Raw genomic sequence first — 20,474 nt, 5'->3', positions numbered from 1 at the left:
ACACACACACAAAAAAAAAACCAACAAAAAAAACATTTTACTAAGCTTCCCAGGTGGTTCAGAAGTGCAGCTGGGTTTTAATCTTTTATCATTACCGGAAGATTTCATAGCACCTCATGATCATCATAATGCAGTGGCTTTTTTCTGGTTAGAGGTTATAGAGAAGTAAGTAGCTTCTTCTGGTCTGTAGTCTGCCATGAACACTTTATTGTGCAACTGCGAGGATGTCAGGGTGTCTAAGGGGAGAGGTATGCCTGAGGTCGTGGGGCATCAGAGAGCAGAGATGCTGAGGTCTGTTTGTGAGTGAATGTGTTGATTCAAGGAGGACTTGATTAGACCTCCACATCTCTGCCCAAGGCCCTGGGAACCTGTCTTAGGTGAGAATAGATGCCAGAGGCCTCGGTCGCTCCACCCTCCCCTCAACCTGGTCTTCTGCTTTAATGTCCATTTTCCTGTGTTCATGTCCTTGAGTTCTGAAGTGAACCCATTGTCACCACTAGTATGTGTGGTCACCTAGTGGGCACTGCTTCCTCTTTTGTAACGATCTTTTTCTTTATTAATTTATTTAATTTTTATTAGTTTCAGAGAGGAAGGGAGAGGGAGAGAGAGATAGAAACGTCAATGATGAGAGAGAATCATTGATCAGCTGCCTCCTATTGGGGGATCAAGCCCGCAACCCATCATGTGACCTGACCGGGAATCGAACCATGACCTCCTGGTTCATGGGTCAATGCTCAACCACTGAGACACACTGGCTAGGCTATATTTTTCTATTTGAGTTTTCTGAGCAATTGACTATCCTCTAATTAAGGCTTTTCATCCTATAATTGTAAATGTCTTCACTAGTTATTCCAAACTAGCATAGGTTCTAATCTTTCTAGTCTTGAAGACATACCATTATGAAAATTATGTAGAAGTTCTGAAAGGAGTAGTGTTACTAAAAACGAGGGGACAGATCCTACCTGTGATTTCACCCCAAATAGCAAATATAATTTTGAAGTATTCACTTCGTCTCTTTAAAAAGCAGTTTACATATTTGTAATCATAACAGATGAATTTGAATTTGTTTTCTTCACTGTCTTATATAAATGTACATTTAAAATGTAGCTACATAATTTTTATGCTTTTAATAACTTGAAATTATTTCATTGACAGGCTGTGTTATCATTCTCTTCTTTTTGGACTTACAGGTTGCTTCCACTTTTAAGGTGCTATAAATAACCCTGCCATTAAATCTTTTATTCATATAATTTTCTCCCATATTTTACATAACTTCCTTAGAATTCCAAAACTAAAATGGAATTCTAAAAATTACATTATTAAATTTAATAGACATTTTGATGACTATTGGACCATATTAACTGGTTCTTTTCCAAAAGTGTATAACACAACCCTTTTTAACCTTGACTTTTTGTGCTCTGCTACAGACAAAATCCACATCACAACTCTCCTCAGAGGTGGTTTTCTTTCCTTTTTAGGGCACCCAGTTTTCTGTTTCTTGTCTGAGGGATGCTTCTAATATTGACATTTACAATGCAGAGATAGCTGACGTATCCTGAAGATGTTAACTAAATAAACTAGTTCCCATTTCCAGGCACACCTGCTGCCTTCCACAGTGAATTATTATTAGTACAATGCTTGCACATAGTAGGTGCCCTACATGCTGAATAAAAAATGAATTAAAAAGTTAGCATGAACTCTGGATTCGAAAAGGAACTGAATTTTAATTCTGGTTCTGCCAGTCGCTAGCAAGGCGCATGTTATCTAACTCTCTGATGATACTAATCTTACCTGATAAATAAGGATAGTGATACTCTATCTATCTCATAAGGTCTTATGAATTATATGAGATCAGACATCAAAAAGGCTTAGCCTAGGCCAGTGGTTCTCAACCTGTGGGTCGCGACCCCTTTGGGGGTCGAACGACCCTTTACAGGGGTTGCCTAAGACCATCGGAAAACACATATATAATTACATATTGTTTTTGTGATTAATCACTATGCTTTAATTATGTTCAATTTGTAACAATGAAATTGGGGGTCACCACAATATGAGGAACTGTATTAAAGGGTCGCAGCATTAGGAAGGTTGAGAACTACTGGCCTAGGCCCTAAAACAGAGCAAATGTAGAGTAAAGGTTATTGCTATCAGCATTGTCATAACCATCACTGTCATTGTCGTAGCCAGCACTATATTGTCATCATTCAGATAGTTCTAGCACTGCCTTATAGAGGCTGTTTAGTCTTGGGAGAAGTCACTTTATCTTTCCAGGTCTCTGTTTCCTTACCTATGAAATAAAATAAAATAAAATGATTGAACCAGAAAGGGGCAGGCAGATAAGTTTCACTTTTAGTGCTAATCCTGATAAATTAATTAGTAGTGACTTTCTGGCAGAGAGCAGTGTGGCTGATGAGTGACGTCTGTTCCCAGGGTCAGGGTCAGGATCAGGCACTGATGGCATTCAGGGCTTGTATTTACCATATCTGAACTAGGTCCTCTCACTTACCTTCCACCTGGACAGTAGATGCCTAGCACACAGCAGGCTCCTCAATCGATCCTGTTACCTGGCTGACCTCTTGTCCCACTGCCATCCTCCTCCCGCCCTCCCTCCAATCCTTGCTATTTTTTTTTTTAATCCTCACTTGAGTTTTTTCCCATTGATTTTTTTAGAGAGTGGAAGGGAGGGAGGACGGGGAGAGAGAGAAACATTGATGTGAGACACATGGATTGGTTGCCTCCCACACAAACCGCCACTGTGTCGGGGAATCATGGTCTCTTATTTCTACTTAATATGAGACATTTGTCTGGATTGATAAAAGTAGAGCTCTTTGCTTTTTTTTTCTTTTAAGCTGTCTTTTAAAAAATCATCCCGTATAGAAAACGGTGTTTTTAAGTCTAGTTTCATGTTTAGAAATGAAGATATTTTGATAGGAATTTCTGAGGTATGATTGTAAATTAAAAGATGGCAACTGAAATTCTTAAGACTTGATATACAATAAAATATGTAATGGGTTTGGAGTGGCAAGGGGATAATATATATACACAGGGTGAGCAGAAGTAGGTTTACAGTTGTGAGTATGCTGTTGAAACAGTTTATTCTTGTATTATTATTTATTAATTACTAGAGGCCCGGTGCACAACATTTGTGCAGTGTGTGGGGGGGCCCCTTAGCCTGGCCTGCATCCTCACACAGTCCAGGAGCCCTTGGGGGTCCTTAGTGCTGCTGTGGAGGCTGGAGAGCTCCCGCCTCCACCACTGTGCTCACCAGCTGTGAGCCTGGCTTCTGGCTGAGTGGTGCTCCCCCTGAAGGAGCGCACTGACCACCAGGGAACAGCTCCTGCATTGAGCATCTGCCCCCTGGTGGTCAGTGCGCATCATAGCGACTGGTCCTTCTGCTGTTTGGTTGATTTGCATATTAGCCTTGTATTATAAAGGATTGTATTATTTAACATACAGGCAATTATAAACCTATTTTTGCCCCATGCTTTATATAGTAATTTTAAATGAGGTTACTTGGGATATGGAGAATATGAGTAAAAGACCTATTGCTGTGATTGAAGTTGGTTGATAGAGCTGAAGAGTTAGTTCACTTGGGATCCTTTCAATTTTCCTGAATTAAACAGAACATAGTCCTTCGGGAGTTATGAACATACAAGTACTCTGTTTTATTTCATCTTTGTTTCCCAGCATGATGTGTGGAGCATAGTAGGTTCAAAATAAATGTTGGCAGACTTGAATGCCTTGGTTTCCCTATAACTAGTTTCAGTCTCACATTACAGAAGAAATTTGTGTAGAGATAAAATTAAAAGTTAGGAAGTGCAGAGATTTTGTGCTTTCCCTCATTTCTATACAGTACTTCATCACATTAATCAGTTCCGTGGGAGAAATTTTCTATTTGAAAGTGCCTCTCATCATCATTGTGAGTGAAATGTCAGGGATAATGATGGGAAAATGGTGTATCAGCTCTACCACTAGTGATATGCAATTTGCAAAATTGTGTTTGCTTTACAGCGCTTCCATAGGAGGTTTATTTGTGTGGATGAAGCTATGAAATATGGATGTATGTTAGAGGTACATTAATTTATCCTAGCAGCATGCATTTTACATACCATATGTTTATAGTTAATTAGCACAACAAACCCGCATTTAAAAATAATAATAATCTCAATTAGGTTATGCAAAATGAAGCAATCAACCACCTTCCTGACACATATATTCTCCTACTCCTTGGGTAACTATAAAGAAATTGTTCTTTTTTTTCCTTTTCTCCCATCTGTTATCTATTATATTGCCTGGAATATTCCATTTGCTAGAAATCTTTGTAAGATTCTCTTGGGAAGAATTGTTTTTCTTTTGATGTTCAAAATATCTTTGTTGAATTTAATAAGGTGCCATATATTTATTGAGTACAAAGAGGAGTGCAATGAGGAAAATTATGAATTTAAATAATTTAAAAAGAAAACTGAAGTTACTATTTTAAGGTGATTTAGAAGTAAAATCTACTTTTATATCTTAGACTCTAATAGGTAACATATATTCATACACTTTTAAAATTGGAAAGAAATAGATGTAACGGAGGCTAACTTCCCAGCTTAATAATCCTCTCCACTAAATTCATGACAAGTAGTCATCTATCCTCACTTGAATGCGTTCAGTGAGCAAAGTCCTACAGTCTTACAAGTAAGGCAACTCAATTTATTGAATAGCTCTAATTGTTAGAAAATTTTCTCATATTGAGATAAAATATGCTCCCCATTAACTTCTTACTAGTAGTCCTGCTTCTGTTCTCAGAAGCAATAAGGGATAAGCCTAATTTCTATTCCACATGACACCCCTTCAGTTATAAGGTAGCTATCAGATCTTCCCAGTCTTCTCTTTTCTGAACAAACACCCCCAATATATTAAACTCTAAATCCTATTCATTTCCATTACTTTCATTGGAAATGAGCAGGTTTTACTAATGTCTCTCTTAAAATGTAGTGACTGAATGTGGGGCTTCAGATGTGATCTAACTTATCCTTGCAGTCGAGCTTGGTGCCAGCTTTTGCCCAGTTATGCCGGGCTGTGGACTCATCATACTGACAGCTAACAGAACCCCCAGGGCTGTTTCCATACTGCCCCTTGTTTAGCTGGGCCTCCTCATCCTGTACTTATTCTTCCTCACTGCTGAAGCTTGTTAATCAGTCTTCCTAAATTTGTCCACCTGTAAGTCCCGTAGGCATTGGCAGGGCCACTGAGAAAGCTTAGGACTCTACTTTTAAAGGTTTCGCTTTCCATTGTCATCAGTTCCTTGCAGTTTTGTGATTTGCTTATTAGTTAGATTGCAAGCCAGTTTGTAGTAAATACTTAAGAAAATTTTTATTTATATATATTTTTAATCATCACTCCAAGATTGATTTTTAGAGAGAGAGAAGGGGGAGAGAGAGAGAAATATTGATGTGAGACACAGCGATCAGTTGCCTCCCGTATGTGCCCTGACAGGGAATCAAACCCTCAACCTTTTGGTGTATGGGACGATGCTCCAATTAGCTGAACTACCTGGCCAGGGTTGTTGTAAATTTGTAAGTGTATTCTTGTTTAGAATCTAAACAATTCATTACAACTTATTTGAAAGTTGTGATCTACCATATCTGTACTAATAAAAGACAAACATGCAAATTGACCGTACCTTTGCTATGCCTTAGGCCACGCCCCCCAGCCAGTCAGAGCTACTATATGCAAATTAACCCAACCATGTGGCCACAGAGCTGGAGCGAGCAGGAGGCTTGGGTTGGCCCTGGCCATGGAGGAAGCCAAGCTTCCCGCCCACCCTGGCCGGCTCTGAGCTCCACTCAAGGCTACAAAGTTTCAATTATAGAAGGTAAATAAATCCCAGAATAAAAAAAGAAAAAAGAAAAAAAAGGAGAGGCTGGGAGCTTCCGTCACCAGGGGGCTTGGCCAGCCTGAAAACAGCCCTCAGCCCCTCACCCAGACTGGCCAGGCACCCCATGGGGATCCCCCACCCTAAAGGGGTGTGGCCAGCCTGCAAACAGCCATCAGCCCCTCACCCAGGCTGGCCAAACCTCCATGGGGTGAGGGTCCCCACTGGGAGGGTGGCTTGACCAGCCTGCAAACACCCATTAGCCCCTCACTCAGGCTGGCCAGGCACCCCAGTGGGACCCCCACCCTGATCCGGGACACCCTTCAGGGCAAACCAGCCGGCCTCCACCCATGCACCATGCCTCTATCCTATATAATAAAAGGGTAATATGCAAATTGACTCTAACAGCAGAACCACTGGGAATGACTGGTCACTGTGACACACACTGACCACCAGGGGGCAGACGCTCAATGAAGGAGCTGCCCCCTGGTGGTCAGTGCGCTCCCACAGGGGGAGCTCTGCTCAGCCACAAGCCAGGCTGATGGCTGCCAGCACAGTGGTGGTGGCAGGAGCCTCTTCCGCCTCCTCAGCAGCACTAAGGATGTCCGACTGCAGCTTAGGTCTGCTCCCTGCTGGTAAGTGGACATCCCCTGAGGGCTGCTGGGCTGCCTGCCAGAGGGATGTCTGACTGCCAGCTTGGGCCCGATCCCCCCCAGGGAGCGGGCCTAAGCCAGCAGGTGGACATCCTCTGAGGGGTCCCAGACTGCAAGAGGGCATAGGCCGGGCTGAGGGACCTCCTCGGGTGCACAAATTTTTGTGCACCGGGCCTCTAGTTTACCTCATAAAAATCTCATGGTATCCTGTGGATACTCTAAAGCACTGGTTCTCAAACTTTAGTGTGCAGGAGGGCTTCTTAAAAATACAGATTGTGGGTTTTACTAGATCCTAGGTGGGGCAAGAATTTGCATTCCTAACAAGATCCCAGGTAATTTTGCCCATCCAGACACCACCCTGAAAATTACTGATCTACAAAAAGATGGACTAAGTGGCCCGGTGGACCCATAGAAGGTTTAAATCAAACTGAAAATGTGTGTGGATAACAGAGAGGTTGGAGGAGGGACAGGATGAAGAAGCTAATAGAAATCATATTTGTTAGTTTCAGTTTACTTTCAAGATAATCAGCTTAAATTGAAAATTTAGTTAGGGATCTTGAGAAGAGCTAAATGTTTGAAGTAGTTATTATGGGGAAAACTGTAGTCAGGAATCTCTCTCTTCATTGCTGTCTGTCTCTATACCATATGCGAGGCCCTGAAATCAGTGTTTTACATACATTATCTCATTTAACCTTCACAATATGGCTTAGGTGAAAATTACACACACTGGCTTAAGGTCACATAACAAGTGAGCTGCAGAGCTGCTGTCTGGCCTCCAGATCTGTGCTCTGTCAAACAGAGAGTGATGGAGGGCCACACTGAGGCCATACTGAGAACTGGTGAGCTGAAAATGGACATGTGAATTTCACACACAAAATGAAAAGCCCCAACCAAGCTGGCACATCACTTCAAAGGTGGAATTTTTTTTAATGCCAAAAATGAAATTATTTTTAAAAAAATATATTTTATTGATTTTTTTACAGAGAGGAAGGGAGAGGGAAACATTAATGAGAGAGAAACATCGATCAGCTGCCTCCTGCACACTCCCTACTGGGGATGTGCCCGCAACCAAGGTACATGCCCTTGACCGGAATCGAACCTGGGACCCTTGAGTCCGCAGGCTGACGCTCTACCCACTGAGCCAAACTGGTTAGGGCTGAAATTATTTTTTAAAAATTGTTTTTTAATTACAGTTATTCAATGTTATTTTATATTAGAGGCCCAGTGCATGAAATTCCTGCATGGGTAGGGTCCCTAGGCCTGGCTGGCGATAAGGGCCGATCTGTGGGGTGATGGGTGGGGCAATCGGGGCCCCTGCTCGCACCCACCTTGGCCTGGTGCCGCCCGCTCACCTGCTCCACCATCTTGCTACAGTCCTCCTCTCGTCCGGGGGCCCATTGGGGCCGGCAGCACCTCCACTGCCACTTGCTGTCAGTGCTGCAACACTGACACCCGCCATGTTCTGCACTGCCCCCTGGTGGTCAGTGCACATCTAACTCCTGGTTGGTAGAACTCCCGCCTGTGGGGAAAATTTGCATATTAGCCTTTTATTATACAGGTTTAGTCTCAGGTGTACAGCATAATGGTTAGAGAATCATGTACTTTACATAGTGCCCCCGCCCCCCCCCCAATATTTCCCATACCTACCTGGCACTATACATAGTTATTACAGTACTAGAGCCCAGTGCACGAAATTCGTGCACTCACGGGGGGTAGGGAGGTTCCTTAGCCTGGATTTCCAGAGGGCGCAGGCCAGGCCGAGGGACTCCACTGGTGCACAATTGGGGCCAGGGAGGGACCGCAGGATGGCTTCAGGGCATGTCCAGCCCATCTCGCTCAGTCTCGATCAGCTGGACCCAAAGCTAACCTACCAGTCGGAGTGTCTGTCCCCTGGTGGTCAGTGCACATCATAGCGACTGGTCAACCGGTTGACTGCCCCCTGGTGTCAGTGCTCATCATAGCGAGCGGTTGAGCGGTCTTAGCATATCATTAGCATATTACACTTTGATTGGTTGAATGGCCGACCGGATGACTGGACACTTAGCATAGTAGGCTTTTATTCTACGGGATTATTGACTATACTAGAGGCCTGATGCACAAAATTCATGCAAGAGTAAGCCTTCCTTCCCCCAGCTGCTGGCACCGGCTTCCCTTGCAGCCCTAGCTTCGTCTGGAAGGTCGTCCGGAAGGATGTCCGGTCTAATTAGCATATTATGCTTTTATTATTATAGATTCCCTATGCTGTACTTTATGTCCCCATGACTATTTTGTGATTACCAATTTGTACTTCTTACAAAATCTAAATTCTTAATTACATAATAGCCTTTCTTATAAAGTCTATTGTATTGGATAAAGGATCAGAGTTGTTCTCAATGTTAGGCAATGTGAATTTGTCATAGCAAATTTTACTTTTGTTATAATGAAATTTCACTGCCATAGAGGCCTTCCTGAAGCTGCTCATTAGTAAGTAAGCTCTTGCTTTTAAGAATTTCTTATTAATAATTTAGTTTAACCTGTATCTTGGCATCAGCTTGTTCATTTATTGGTTAAAGAATCTTAAGGAATATTGACTCATTTGAGTAAATTTTCTTTTTCCATTTTTTTAAACTTTCTAGGTAGATTATGATAATCATGCACTTTATAAACATGGAAAGACAGGTCGGAAACAGTCTCCTGTGCGTATTTTCACCAATATTCCACCCAACAAAATAATTCTTCCTGTGGAAGAAGGGTATAGGTAAGATCATAGTGGGACCTTGAAATTCATGTCACTGAGTATCAGTTCCATATATCTAACATTAAAATGCTTTTAATATTGACTCATGTGGTTCTGTTACTTTTAACTGTGGCCCATAATTTTGTATTCAATTAAATTTGGATTACACCCAGTTTTAGTAATGAATGCCTTGCAAACTTTTATCTATTCTGTGAATCTCAATAAGTATATGCAGCTAATTTCTCCAAGTCTTTCTTTCCTCTGTAGGTTTTGCCCTCTGTGTCAACGATATGTTTCTCTAGAGAATCAACACTGTGAGCACTGTAATTCGTGCACATCCAAGGTATAAGTTTTTTTAGAATACATTTATTCACCTTTATTAGTTTTATTTAATAGTTTCATTACATTTGTTTGTTATTTTGTTAATGTAATTTGTGTTAATATCATTTATTAATTATACTTGAATACAGCATTTTATTTCTAATTATAAAATACAACAGGCTTTAAAAAAATACTTAGACAAATAAGAGAGTCCTGGAGCAGAGTAAGCCTGAAACATTGCTGGAGGCAGAAATGACAGAACTGAAGCTGCCTTACCTCAGGCACATCCTGAGAAGGCAGGGTCCTGTGGGAAAACAATAATGCTGGGAGAATGAGGCATCAGGAAAAGAGGAAGATCAACTATGAGATGGACTCGGTAAAGCAGCAGTCGCCAACTTTTCGGACCTCACGGACCACCAGTGGTCCACGGATCACCAGTTGGCCACCGCTGCTCCAAAGGTTTCCTTAAAGTTAAAGTAAGCCATAGGCATGAGTCCTTAGGAGATGAGCAGGGCTTTGAGGACAGGACATTGTAGACATCCCTCATTCATGGGGTCGCCAGGAGTGGAGCCAACTCCACAGCATGTCACACAGTTGACTTTGTCATCATAATAATTATTTGAAGTTTATATGGTACTGTATGGCTGCTAAAATTATTGCTGTTTAAAATAAGGCACTGAATTTTGTTAAGCATACAGAATTACGTTGTTTCAAATATGGCATTGAAGTATTAGATACCATCACTGTTCTGGTGAAGTTATAATTAATAACATGTCCTGGAGGAAGGACTCCATGGGACAGACTTCCTCTTTATTTTTTAGGAATCACCCTTGAGTTGCTCTGTTATTTTAAACTAGAGGCCCGATGCATGAAATTCGTGCAAGAGTAGGCCTTCCTTCCCCTGACTCCTGGCACCAGCTTCCCTCTGGCACCTGGGACCCGGGCTTCCCTCCGGCCGCTGGCAGGCACCTGGGACCCGGGCTTCCCTCGCAACACAGGCTTCGTCCAGAAGGTCGATCGGTCTAATTAACGTATTACGCTTTTATTATTATAGGTAAATCCACTCAGAAAAAACATGTGAAGTTTAGTTTGGCTGATAAGCACATAGTATTCTTCAAAGGAAAGAGGATATATATTTATAACTAATAGAAAGTACATTTTTCATAACTTTATAATTTTATTACTGGTTATACTAGTTTTTAATTTTGTTAACATACCTGATGCCATATATTTTCAATTCTTTTAGAAGTTATCTGTATTCTTCATCTTAAAAAATGATGCCCAGAGCGTAAAAGTGCAAAATGTGGAAAATAAAACTTTATTATAGAGACGCACACATAGTGGTAAACAAACAAAAGCAAGGAAGTGACCATCACAAAAGCCAGACGAGGTGTCACTACTCTGGGGAAGGGGGAAGCTGGGCTGGCAAGGGGCACGTGGGGAAGTGTCCAGGAGGCTGATGGTGTTCTGTTTCCTGACCTGTCGGGTTCATAAGTGGTTACTTTATATTATCATTAAACTGGACATTTGTGTCTTATGCACTTTTCTAGGTATGTTTTATTTCAGTTTTAAAATCACCCAAATAGTAATCTATCATCTCTATCTTTCTAAATTATATAGTTCTCAGATATGAATTTTATTAAGGATTATGCCAGTTCGACACATAAAAATTATGAATCATTAATTCTCTTGAAATTTTCATTGCGTCCTTCCTTCTGCAGATGGGGTTGCTTGATCTGGAGTGGACTTTCAAGATCATTTAGAGAAATCCCCCAGTTGTAGAGTTAAGGAAATTGGGGCACATCAACGAGACATTGAGTAGAGTGGAGATATGCATATGTTAAAATCAAAGTATGTAATTTTGAAGCTTAGGAAAGTGAGAAATAGGAATTAATAATTTACGCAGATTTTAATAAGACATTTTAATTTTTAATTGTGGGACTTGATTTTTAATGACAAATTAAATATAATTTTAAATTTGTTTTTGTAGGATGGCAGGAAATGGAACCATTGCTTTCTCTGCAAAAAGTGTGTAAAGCCTTGTAAGTATTTAGACTTAGTGTTTGAAATCCTGTGAAAACAGTTGAGTTTTTCTTCATCTAGATAGGATTTGTATGTAACTGCATTTATAAAAGAAAAAATCACTATAGAGACCTGTATTAACTTACTTGCTTTTTAATTTTTATAATTACCAAAGTGTATGTTCTCTACTTCATAGAAAGCCATAACTACTAACCTCTTTCTGTGTGCCATTGGATTTGGCTTGTTTTTATAGGGCTTTGTGTCATGCAGCCAGCCCCCGTGTGTCAGTGGCCCTAAGATCACATGGCTCACTAGAGAAGGACTAAATTCGTTGCTATGTCTCAGACAGAAGTTAGCTGATTTACAAGGGATTCCAGCCTCTTAACTTTGGGCTCTTTAGTGAAATTATAACCAGCTATGCAAACCTGTGACAGTAATTGAAGTAAACATTATTCATGCTTCCCTATCATAAAGGTTAATCAAATGAAAAATTACCTTAAATGAACCTCTTCTAAAACTCAATTTTTATTTTACAGCCTGGATCCACTGTAGCATTTGCAATCACTGTGCTCTTCCCGGTCATTGTTGCGAGGGCCCTAGAGACGGCTGCTTCATTTGCGGTGAATTAGATCACAAACGTAGTACTTGTCCTAACATCTCTGCAGCTACAAGAGTTAGCAAGTTAGTTGAATTCTTTTGTTTACTAGAAGAAAAATTTCATTGTGTGACTTATACAGAGTAATCCACAAAAGTGTGCAATAATTGGAAGATTCAAAAGTGCTAAAGTAATTGTTGTATTGTTTGCATGGATTGGGGAAGGAGGATATGAAGATGCGTCCAAGAGCTTAGAAATTTATAGGTAAGACAAGAAAATAACCAGAATATAAGGTAGAAAGTGACTAACTTTATATCTCCTGTGGTTAGTGTGAAATTATAATTTGTGGGGCAAGAGTTCAGGCTTTATTGAAGGATCTGCTGTTTAAGTCAGGACAGATTGGCTGTAGACACATGGTAGTGGGTAAGGCTGGAGCAGAATCTCAGATGCAGTGAAATGTATGATTCCACAGTGGACACACTGGAAGATGAAGTTATTTCTTTAAAGTAGATGAGACTTCAAAAAAAATATTTAGACATATTTTATATTTAAATATTTAAAGTTTAATTTTTACCTTTTTTCTGTTAATAATTTCCCTTCTCTCACCAATATTTGGTGTTGGTTATAACGCAGAGCAAAGTCATACCAATGACAATGGTATACTTAGAAAAACTATTGCTATTTCAACTGGGCTAACTTGAATGATTATACTTTTTTTTAAACTAAAAGGGATGATAGGTATTGAGTCCTCTTGTTTTATTGATATGAAGATCAGATAGCCACGTTTAACATTACACAAAAATTGAGATCAGGATCAAAGTTTGAGCTATCAGATGACTTGTAATTAAAAAAATATCTATTGCCCTGGCTGTGTAGCTCAGTTTGTTAAAGCATCATCCCATATACCAAAAGACTGCAGATTCAATTTCCAGTGAGGGCACATACCTAGGTTGCAGGTTCCATCCCCATTCGGGGCACGTGCAGGAGGCAACTGATCGATGTTTTCTCTCTCACATCAATGTTTCCCTCTCTCTATTCCTTCCTCTCTCTCTAAAATCAATAAAAATAGCCCAGCTGGCGTTGCTCAATGATTGTGTGTCTACCTATGAACCAGGAAGTCATGATTCAGTTCCTGGTCAGGGCACATGCCTGGGTTATGGGCTGGATCCCATGTGGGGCGTGCAGGAGGCAGCCAATCAATGATTTTCTCTCATCATTGATGTTTCTAACTCTCCCTCTCCCTTCCTCTCTGAAATCAATAAAAATATATTGTAAAAAATAATAATAAAATAAAATCAATAAAATCATGTCCTTGAGCAAGGATTAAAAAAAGAAAAAAGTTATCAATTAGTAATAGAAGTATCCAGTTCTTTGGTACCTATGATTATACTAGTGGCCCGGTACACGGATTCATGCACATTGAAAGGAAATTAATTAGAAGAAATATTTTAATATCACTCTTCGCCCTTTCTCTATAATAGAAGTGTCAACCAAATTCATGATCGACAATGACAGATCGGAACACATGCGTGTGATTGGCACCAGTGAGAGCTTTATATGTATTGCGCATGCACGAGTCAACTTAGCCTTTTAAATAAATAGAATAAACTTGCTTAATTAGACCTGCGTTCTGATTTAGCTAAACTTTTTCCAGCCCAATGAAGCACCCCAACTTCTCTTTCAGGTAATTGTCAGCAACAAGCAGTAAATATCAACACAAAGCAGATTACTGTAGATCACACAGGGAGAACAAAGGGTAAAATATTTAACTGCAGCAGTGTTTGACTATATTCTGCGCAGTGAGAAAATCTGATGTCATTTTCAAGGTCCACCATTTCTTCTTTTCAGTCGGGTCAAGGTTCTAAGCTTTCTAAATCTTGGTTTTCTGGCTAACGAAAAGAAAATAGGATTCTACCGAGTCTCCTATCGACCTACTTCAGGACTTCAGTGAGGATCAAATGAGATGAGGCATGGGAAAAGGCTTCACAGACATTTGGTTAAAGTATGAAATGTTTGCTCCTGGCTATAAAGCAAGTTGTGTACCTGGGCTGAAGAAACTGCAAGGAGGCTAGTCTCTAGAAAGAGGAAGCCAGGCGTTGCTACGTGAGGTCATTACCTGGCGCTCACAGCCACCATTTCCTGGCTGGGCTGGGTTGTGGGCCGAATTTTGCGCCATGGGGTCTCGGCAGCATCGGCTGCGATTTGGTGGGGTGTCACTCTGGTGTGCTGGCAGGGCCTGTGTCCCACTTGGGGGAAGCCGAGTGTTGCTTTGTCGAGGCCAGGTCCATGGTGCCATTTCTTTGTAAATGGCCAGTGTGCGTCACGGCAGCTACTGTGTTGAGCGTCTGCCCCCTGGTGGTCAGTGCACGTCATAGCGACTGGTTGGATGGTCGGAAGGACACAGCATATTAGCCTTTTTTATATATAGATTAGAGTTTTATTTATTGATTTGTCATTGGAAATTATTTTGTTCCATTACTTTCCAGCCATTTGAATTCTGCCTACTATTTAAACTGCCTTTTTTATCTTTACCAAATTTACTTTAAATAATGATTTCCACTAAGTGGATATGCTTTTCATTGATTCTAGAGAGAGGAGGAGAGAGGGAGAGGCAAAAATATCTATTGGTTGGCTCCCGTACGTGCCCCAACTGTGATTAAACTGCAATCTGGGTTTGGGCCCTGACTCCAAATCAAATCCTCGACCTTTCGGTACATGGGACAATGCTCCAACCGAGTCACACTGGCCAGGGCTGTAGTATTTTTTAAATTAGTTAAATAGGTGTACTGAAGAATTTTACAAAATATTTTTTCTTAGGAACCTTACAAAATAGAATACAGCCTAATGAACTATTGGTCTGGGATTGTTGCACTATTTACAGTGTAATTCTGGTTACAAACAGGAGTTAGTAACATGCTCAGCCTTTGATTCTGTGATCTTAGGATCCATGGAAACTGAATTTGCATTTTGGTACTATATTGCAGGCTCTTCATTGGTTCTAAAACAGCCCTGGCTAGTCTATTTGGTAGTAATACATTGTTTCCATTGAGAGAAACCATCTTGTATCTTCTAGTATTGCATTTTATCAAGTTTAATTCAAAGAGAAAATCCCTTAGGATGTAGTACTTTTCTCAGAGAAAACTGCTAACTGAACTCTTGTTAACAGTTATCTTAAGGTATTGCTTTAAAAAATTTTTATAATGAAATTGAAAATGCAAACCTTTTTTTGCAATAGAAAAAATAATTTTAATAGCCTTTTTAGCATAAATGGCATAAAATATCTTTTCATCTTACATATTTTATAGCTGCTCAAATTAATTGGCTTTCCCTTAGTACTAATTTTCCTTTGGTTGTGAATTAGAATGATGCTGGCTCCCTCTTGTGGTTAAAGCTCACTTTATCAGTTATATAAATACCTATAATTTAGAGGACAAATACTAGGTCAATTTAATTTTAAGGAAAAATAAGATAATTAATTGATTTATGCTTAATCACTTCATCACTGTTGAAAAAATTTATCTCTGGAAAGTTTTATTTATTCATATTACAAGTGAATGTTTTCTTTCTGTTCTTGTGTACTGTATTCTCTAGTGAAATCTGGTTCTTATAGGAGGATCAGCCAAAGAAAATTTGTTTAAATTTTACATACAGGCATGCATAGCTTCATTGACTTTGCCATTAAGAGGTTATACTTCATTAAATTTGCAAAATCATCACTTATCAGGACATCATCCTACTTTTAAAAAAATGGCTGGAGGGAAAGGAGATTTATATAACATGCACAAAACAGTAAAAAAATGATTGTTTTATTTGCTTTATAATCTGGTAGGATACCCCAGTCCATAGTGCAAAATCTATAAATATGGAAAAACTTAGTTGTCAAGCAAAATTCCAAGAATAATAGTCATGGAGCTAGTGATAATAGCTAATATTTATTTAGTGATTACTATATGCTTAGCCTTTTGCACACCTAAATAATTTATAGTAGAGTATGCCGTGTTAAGGTAATTAAGAGCACAGGTTCTAGAATCAAGCTCATTCTGCCACTTCCTCACTGGATATTTCATAGCCCAGGGGTGGGCAAACTTTTTGACTCGAGGGCCACAATGGGTTCTTAAACTGGACCGGAGGGCCGGAACAAAAGCATGGATGGAGTGTTTGTGTGAACTAATATAAATTCAAAGTAAACATCATTACATAAAAGGGTACGGTCTTTTTTTTTTTTAGTTTTATTCATTTCAAACGGGCCGGATCCGGCCCTCGGGCCGTAGTTTGCCCACGGCTGTCATAGCCTCAATTTCTCCCCCTAAAAAGTTGGGAAAGAAAGGGAAGGGTGATGTCTGCTTTGTCTCATTCTCTCAGCTTCTTTAAGTCAAAGATTATGCCCACTCATTTTTGTATTCCTAACACTTCGCATATATGCTGAATGAACAAAAAGTGAGGCCTGGCCGAAACCGGTTTGGCTCAGTGGATGGAGCGTCGGCTTGCGGACTGAAGGGTCCCAGGTTCGATTCCGGTCAGGGGCATGTGCCTGGGTTGCCGGCACATCCCCAGTGGGAGATGTGCAGGAGGCAGCTGATCGATGTTCCTCTCTCATCGATGTTTCTAACTCTCTATCTCTCTCCCTTCCTCTCTGTAGAAAATCAATAAAATATATTTAAAAAAAAAAAAAGTGAGGCCTGAATTTGGTTCATTGGGGAATTATATATAGTTCATGAAGTTTCTTTCACAGGTTTTGGTCCTGGGAAGATCAAGAATAAGCTTCTCCCTGGGGTTTGTTGTAGTTTAGGAGGATGAATCTAACAGTTGATGTTGCTGCGTAGCCATAGGAAGGTTCCAGTCTGCCAGGGCTGGCAGCCCCAGCTCCTCCGTGGTTCGTGATATGATTAATGGCATGATTCTGTTAGCTTGGAAAAAGAGAACGAACAGAGGCAATCTTTCTCAGCTATAGATTGCCTGTAAGTTAGTTCAGAGAGTACCAGAAACAAAGGATCTGTTTTTTTCTGGTGTGGTTTAGTGTTTTTAGAGGGTGAGTTCCAACTTGTTCATTTTGAAGCTAGTCTTCGAGAAGACGGAGACCGCAAATGTGGACATCCTGTATGGCACTTTTCAGGACTTTTAGATACCTACCAAGGCAAGGATATTAGCCGTAGGACTTAAAGATGAGCCTCTGTAAGTGTTGTCAGTTTTTTCTGTTGTGCTATTTCATTTTTTCACCTCTGCTAACTGCCAGAATTTATCTGTCCTTTTTCTGAAAAATGTAATTCAGGGATTTGGAGATTGAAGTGCTGAGTTGAGCAGTACAGATGTAAAAACATATATAAAAATGAAAAAGAAACCCCAGCCAAAAAACTCCCAACTCATTGGCTTAACTATTTACCTCTGTTGTGTGTTTGTCCTGAATAGATTGTTCTAAATCTGCAGTAACCATCTTTCAAGGAAATTTTTTCAAATAGTTTGCTTGGTCAGGCCTCTATCTCATTATTATGGTGTAGGATTCTGAGGATTTATGCTTATAATACAGTAAGTTCTTTCCCGTCTGTTTTCTTATTTGGTTAGCTAGTTAATTAAACTTCAATCTAATTATTCACTGTGCTCATTCTACAAAATAATTTAGCACCTTGTTTTTCAGAGCTGTCAGAAAGCAGAAGCAGAGAAAAAGTAATAAGATGAAAATGGAGACCACTAAAGGACAAGCAATGAATCATACATCTGTTACAAGGAAGAAGAAAAGGAGGGAAAGAGCCCTCAATATCTTTGCTCTTAAATGTCCAGTGACTTGAGAATAAGAAAGATTTATAGTCCAACCTTTGATGCCATTTTCTGAAAGTGCCATGCTGGACTTAAATTCTGTCACTTTCAAAGGTGTGCACCGTTCTAAGCGAGGTAATAGGCAGGTGGTATTTGCTGGTTATAGACCCGCAGCAGTGTCTCTGGAGACCTGGTAAGTTGTTCCATCCTTAGCTGGTTTACCAGCTCTGTCTCTCGGTGTCTTTTTTCTCGCTTTAACTCCCTTCCAATCATATTATTTTAGCCTCTTTTATCTGAAAAGTATGTGTACAGCATTCTTTTGCAGAATCAGAAGAAAATGAAAATCTGAGGTTTTGTTTACTACATTACATAAGAATATGTTAAGATAAATGTTTTAAATTAATGTTAACATATTGTACAATGGCTTAAACCCCACTTGTAAAGAGAAGTACAATTTTTTTCAGACAGAATCTGAAAATGATGGAAAGAATTTTGACAAAGGAAGTCTAAAGATATAAAGATTATAATTATGGTTACATTATTATTAAATATTTATTTTTAAGTACTTTTTGCAATTGTCCTTTGATGGAATAGAAGCACCTAAATGTTTGTTGAATGAATGAGGTATTTAGAATTAGGACTTGCTCCATCATCTCGTCTTTTAACCTAAGCAGTAAGTTTCTCTCTTTATATAAGGAGTGCAGAAGGCAGAATAGTTTGGTGATTCAATCTCCTTATTCCTTTTTTGACTAACACTTCCTGGCATTATATCCTTGGCCAGGTTATTCACTATTTATTTATTTATATATTTACATATTTATTTCCCTTCAAGATAGATATTATTAATATCCACTTTTTACAGTTGAAGACATTGATTCTTGGGTATCTAAAGTAATAGTCTCATACTTTGGAAAGTTGGTAAAAGTGGTTGACTTCAGACATAAACATGAGAATCTACCTCCCAGAGATTTTGCAGTTTACATTCACAGTGATGTAAAGAAATTAGATGAAAAATAGGACTGATCCTTAACAATAAAAAGAGACACAGTTACTAGGTCTTGGGAGAAATTTGAGACAAACTTCTGGGAAGTCTTGCATGAGTGGATAGGCTGACGCTCTATCCACTGAGCCAAGCTGGCTAGGGCCATTTATGCTTTTTTTGAGGTGCTTAGCTCATGCCTTGTATTAGAACACTTTGTGTACTTGTTTCCCTTGTAGTTTTAGCTCATGGGTGACAGGGGCCTGTGGGCATCACTTGTACTGTGCATATGGCGATGTCAGACACAGCTGACTGTGTGGCATGTGTGATCTCTTTATTCCTCCCTACAACCTTGGGAAGCATACGGCCAGGCTAACACATTCTTCACCCTTCAACTGGTAGCTGCTCATAAATACATATTGAGTGACTAGGAATGCCATTTAATATGCTGCTTTATGCCTCAGAACCCTAACTGCTACACGAGTAAGAAGCTAATATGCTCAGAGCTGCGTAGGTAAGGAACGCTTGCACAAAATGCAAAGGAAAATCCAATTTCACTGATTTGGTACAGTTTTAATTAGAACATTGGGGCATGGGTTAAATTACTTGAGGGTCAACTAAGAAGGGCATTGCAATCAATAAAGTGAAGATAAGATCTCTACTATTTGATTTCAGGCAATTCAGTATAAATGTTAACTCAGCAAAACTGAGGGAAAGTAAGCAAGCAGATCTCAGAGCTCTGAGAGGTGAGTTTTATCCCATTAGTGGGACAGTTGAGATTTTCACACTGTTTAGTTGCTGCAAAGCCCTGCAGACTGGAAGTGTAGCATCTGGTGGTCTCAGCCTGAATAGATAGGCCAGCTTCTTCATTTGCAAATTGGAGGTGAGGAGTGACAGAAAGCTAGAATAGCAGCCTAAGCATTCCACATGCTTAGAGGGCAAAGGAAACAAAGGTTCCTGCCTGTTAACGTTGCAATAGATGGGCCAGATAAATCTAAGAAAATGCAAAGCAACTCTCATCCTGCCACCCAGAAATCAGCACTGTCACAGCTTCTGCGTATGTTCTTCCAGGGATAGACTCTTGTATAAGTAGCTATACAGACAGGTGCTCTAAAATTTCTCCCACAACAATGAAATTGTAAATGCATATTATTGTGTGATACTCTTTTTTCATAAACATGTTGTTCTTTAATATGTATTGTATTTTTAAAAAAAACAACAACCCACAGTCTCCTATGATTGGACATCTACGTTGTTTGCATTTTTTTACTACTGTAAATGACCCTATGATGCACATACTTATAAGTCTTATTATCTTAGGGTAAATTCCTATATATACAAATACTGGTTCTGTAGCTCTTATTAGAACTTATTTTTCCAGGTGGGAGTCATATGAGTAGGTCTCTGAATTTCTTTTCCAGAACAGCAACTGAAAGGGTTGTGGGAGACAAGCAGAATATCATGAATTGATACCATTTAGACTCCCTGTGCCAGGATGGAACGTCTCCCAAATGCACTTCATACTTAAAGCTACTCTTTGAGTAGTTCTGTCATATTAAACATTGTTGACTGGTTGT

The 20,474-nt window shown here is 39.8% G+C and overlaps 1 protein-coding gene across 1 annotated transcript in view; it reads left to right on the top strand.

Moving 5' to 3' along the window:
- ZCCHC4 (zinc finger, CCHC domain containing 4) overlaps nucleotides 1-20,083 on the top strand; it is a gene marked incomplete at its 5' end in the record, with an annotated part of 42,915 nt that extends 22,832 nt beyond the window's left edge. The window contains 5 exons of the mRNA XM_014548888.1: nucleotides 9,129-9,250; nucleotides 9,497-9,572; nucleotides 11,541-11,592; nucleotides 12,109-12,253; nucleotides 17,800-20,083. Coding sequence (XP_014404374.1) covers nucleotides 9,129-9,250; nucleotides 9,497-9,572; nucleotides 11,541-11,592; nucleotides 12,109-12,253; nucleotides 17,800-17,950 — 546 coding nt within the window. The remainder of the gene's footprint in view (nucleotides 1-9,128; nucleotides 9,251-9,496; nucleotides 9,573-11,540; nucleotides 11,593-12,108; nucleotides 12,254-17,799) is intronic.
- Between the last annotated feature and the right edge of the window lie 391 nt (nucleotides 20,084-20,474).

Source organism: Myotis brandtii, unplaced genomic scaffold (assembly GCF_000412655.1).
Source record: "Myotis brandtii unplaced genomic scaffold, ASM41265v1 scaffold525, whole genome shotgun sequence".
Taxonomy (NCBI): Eukaryota; Metazoa; Chordata; class Mammalia; order Chiroptera; family Vespertilionidae; genus Myotis; species Myotis brandtii.
This window is presented reverse-complemented; position numbering and strand designations above follow the sequence as displayed.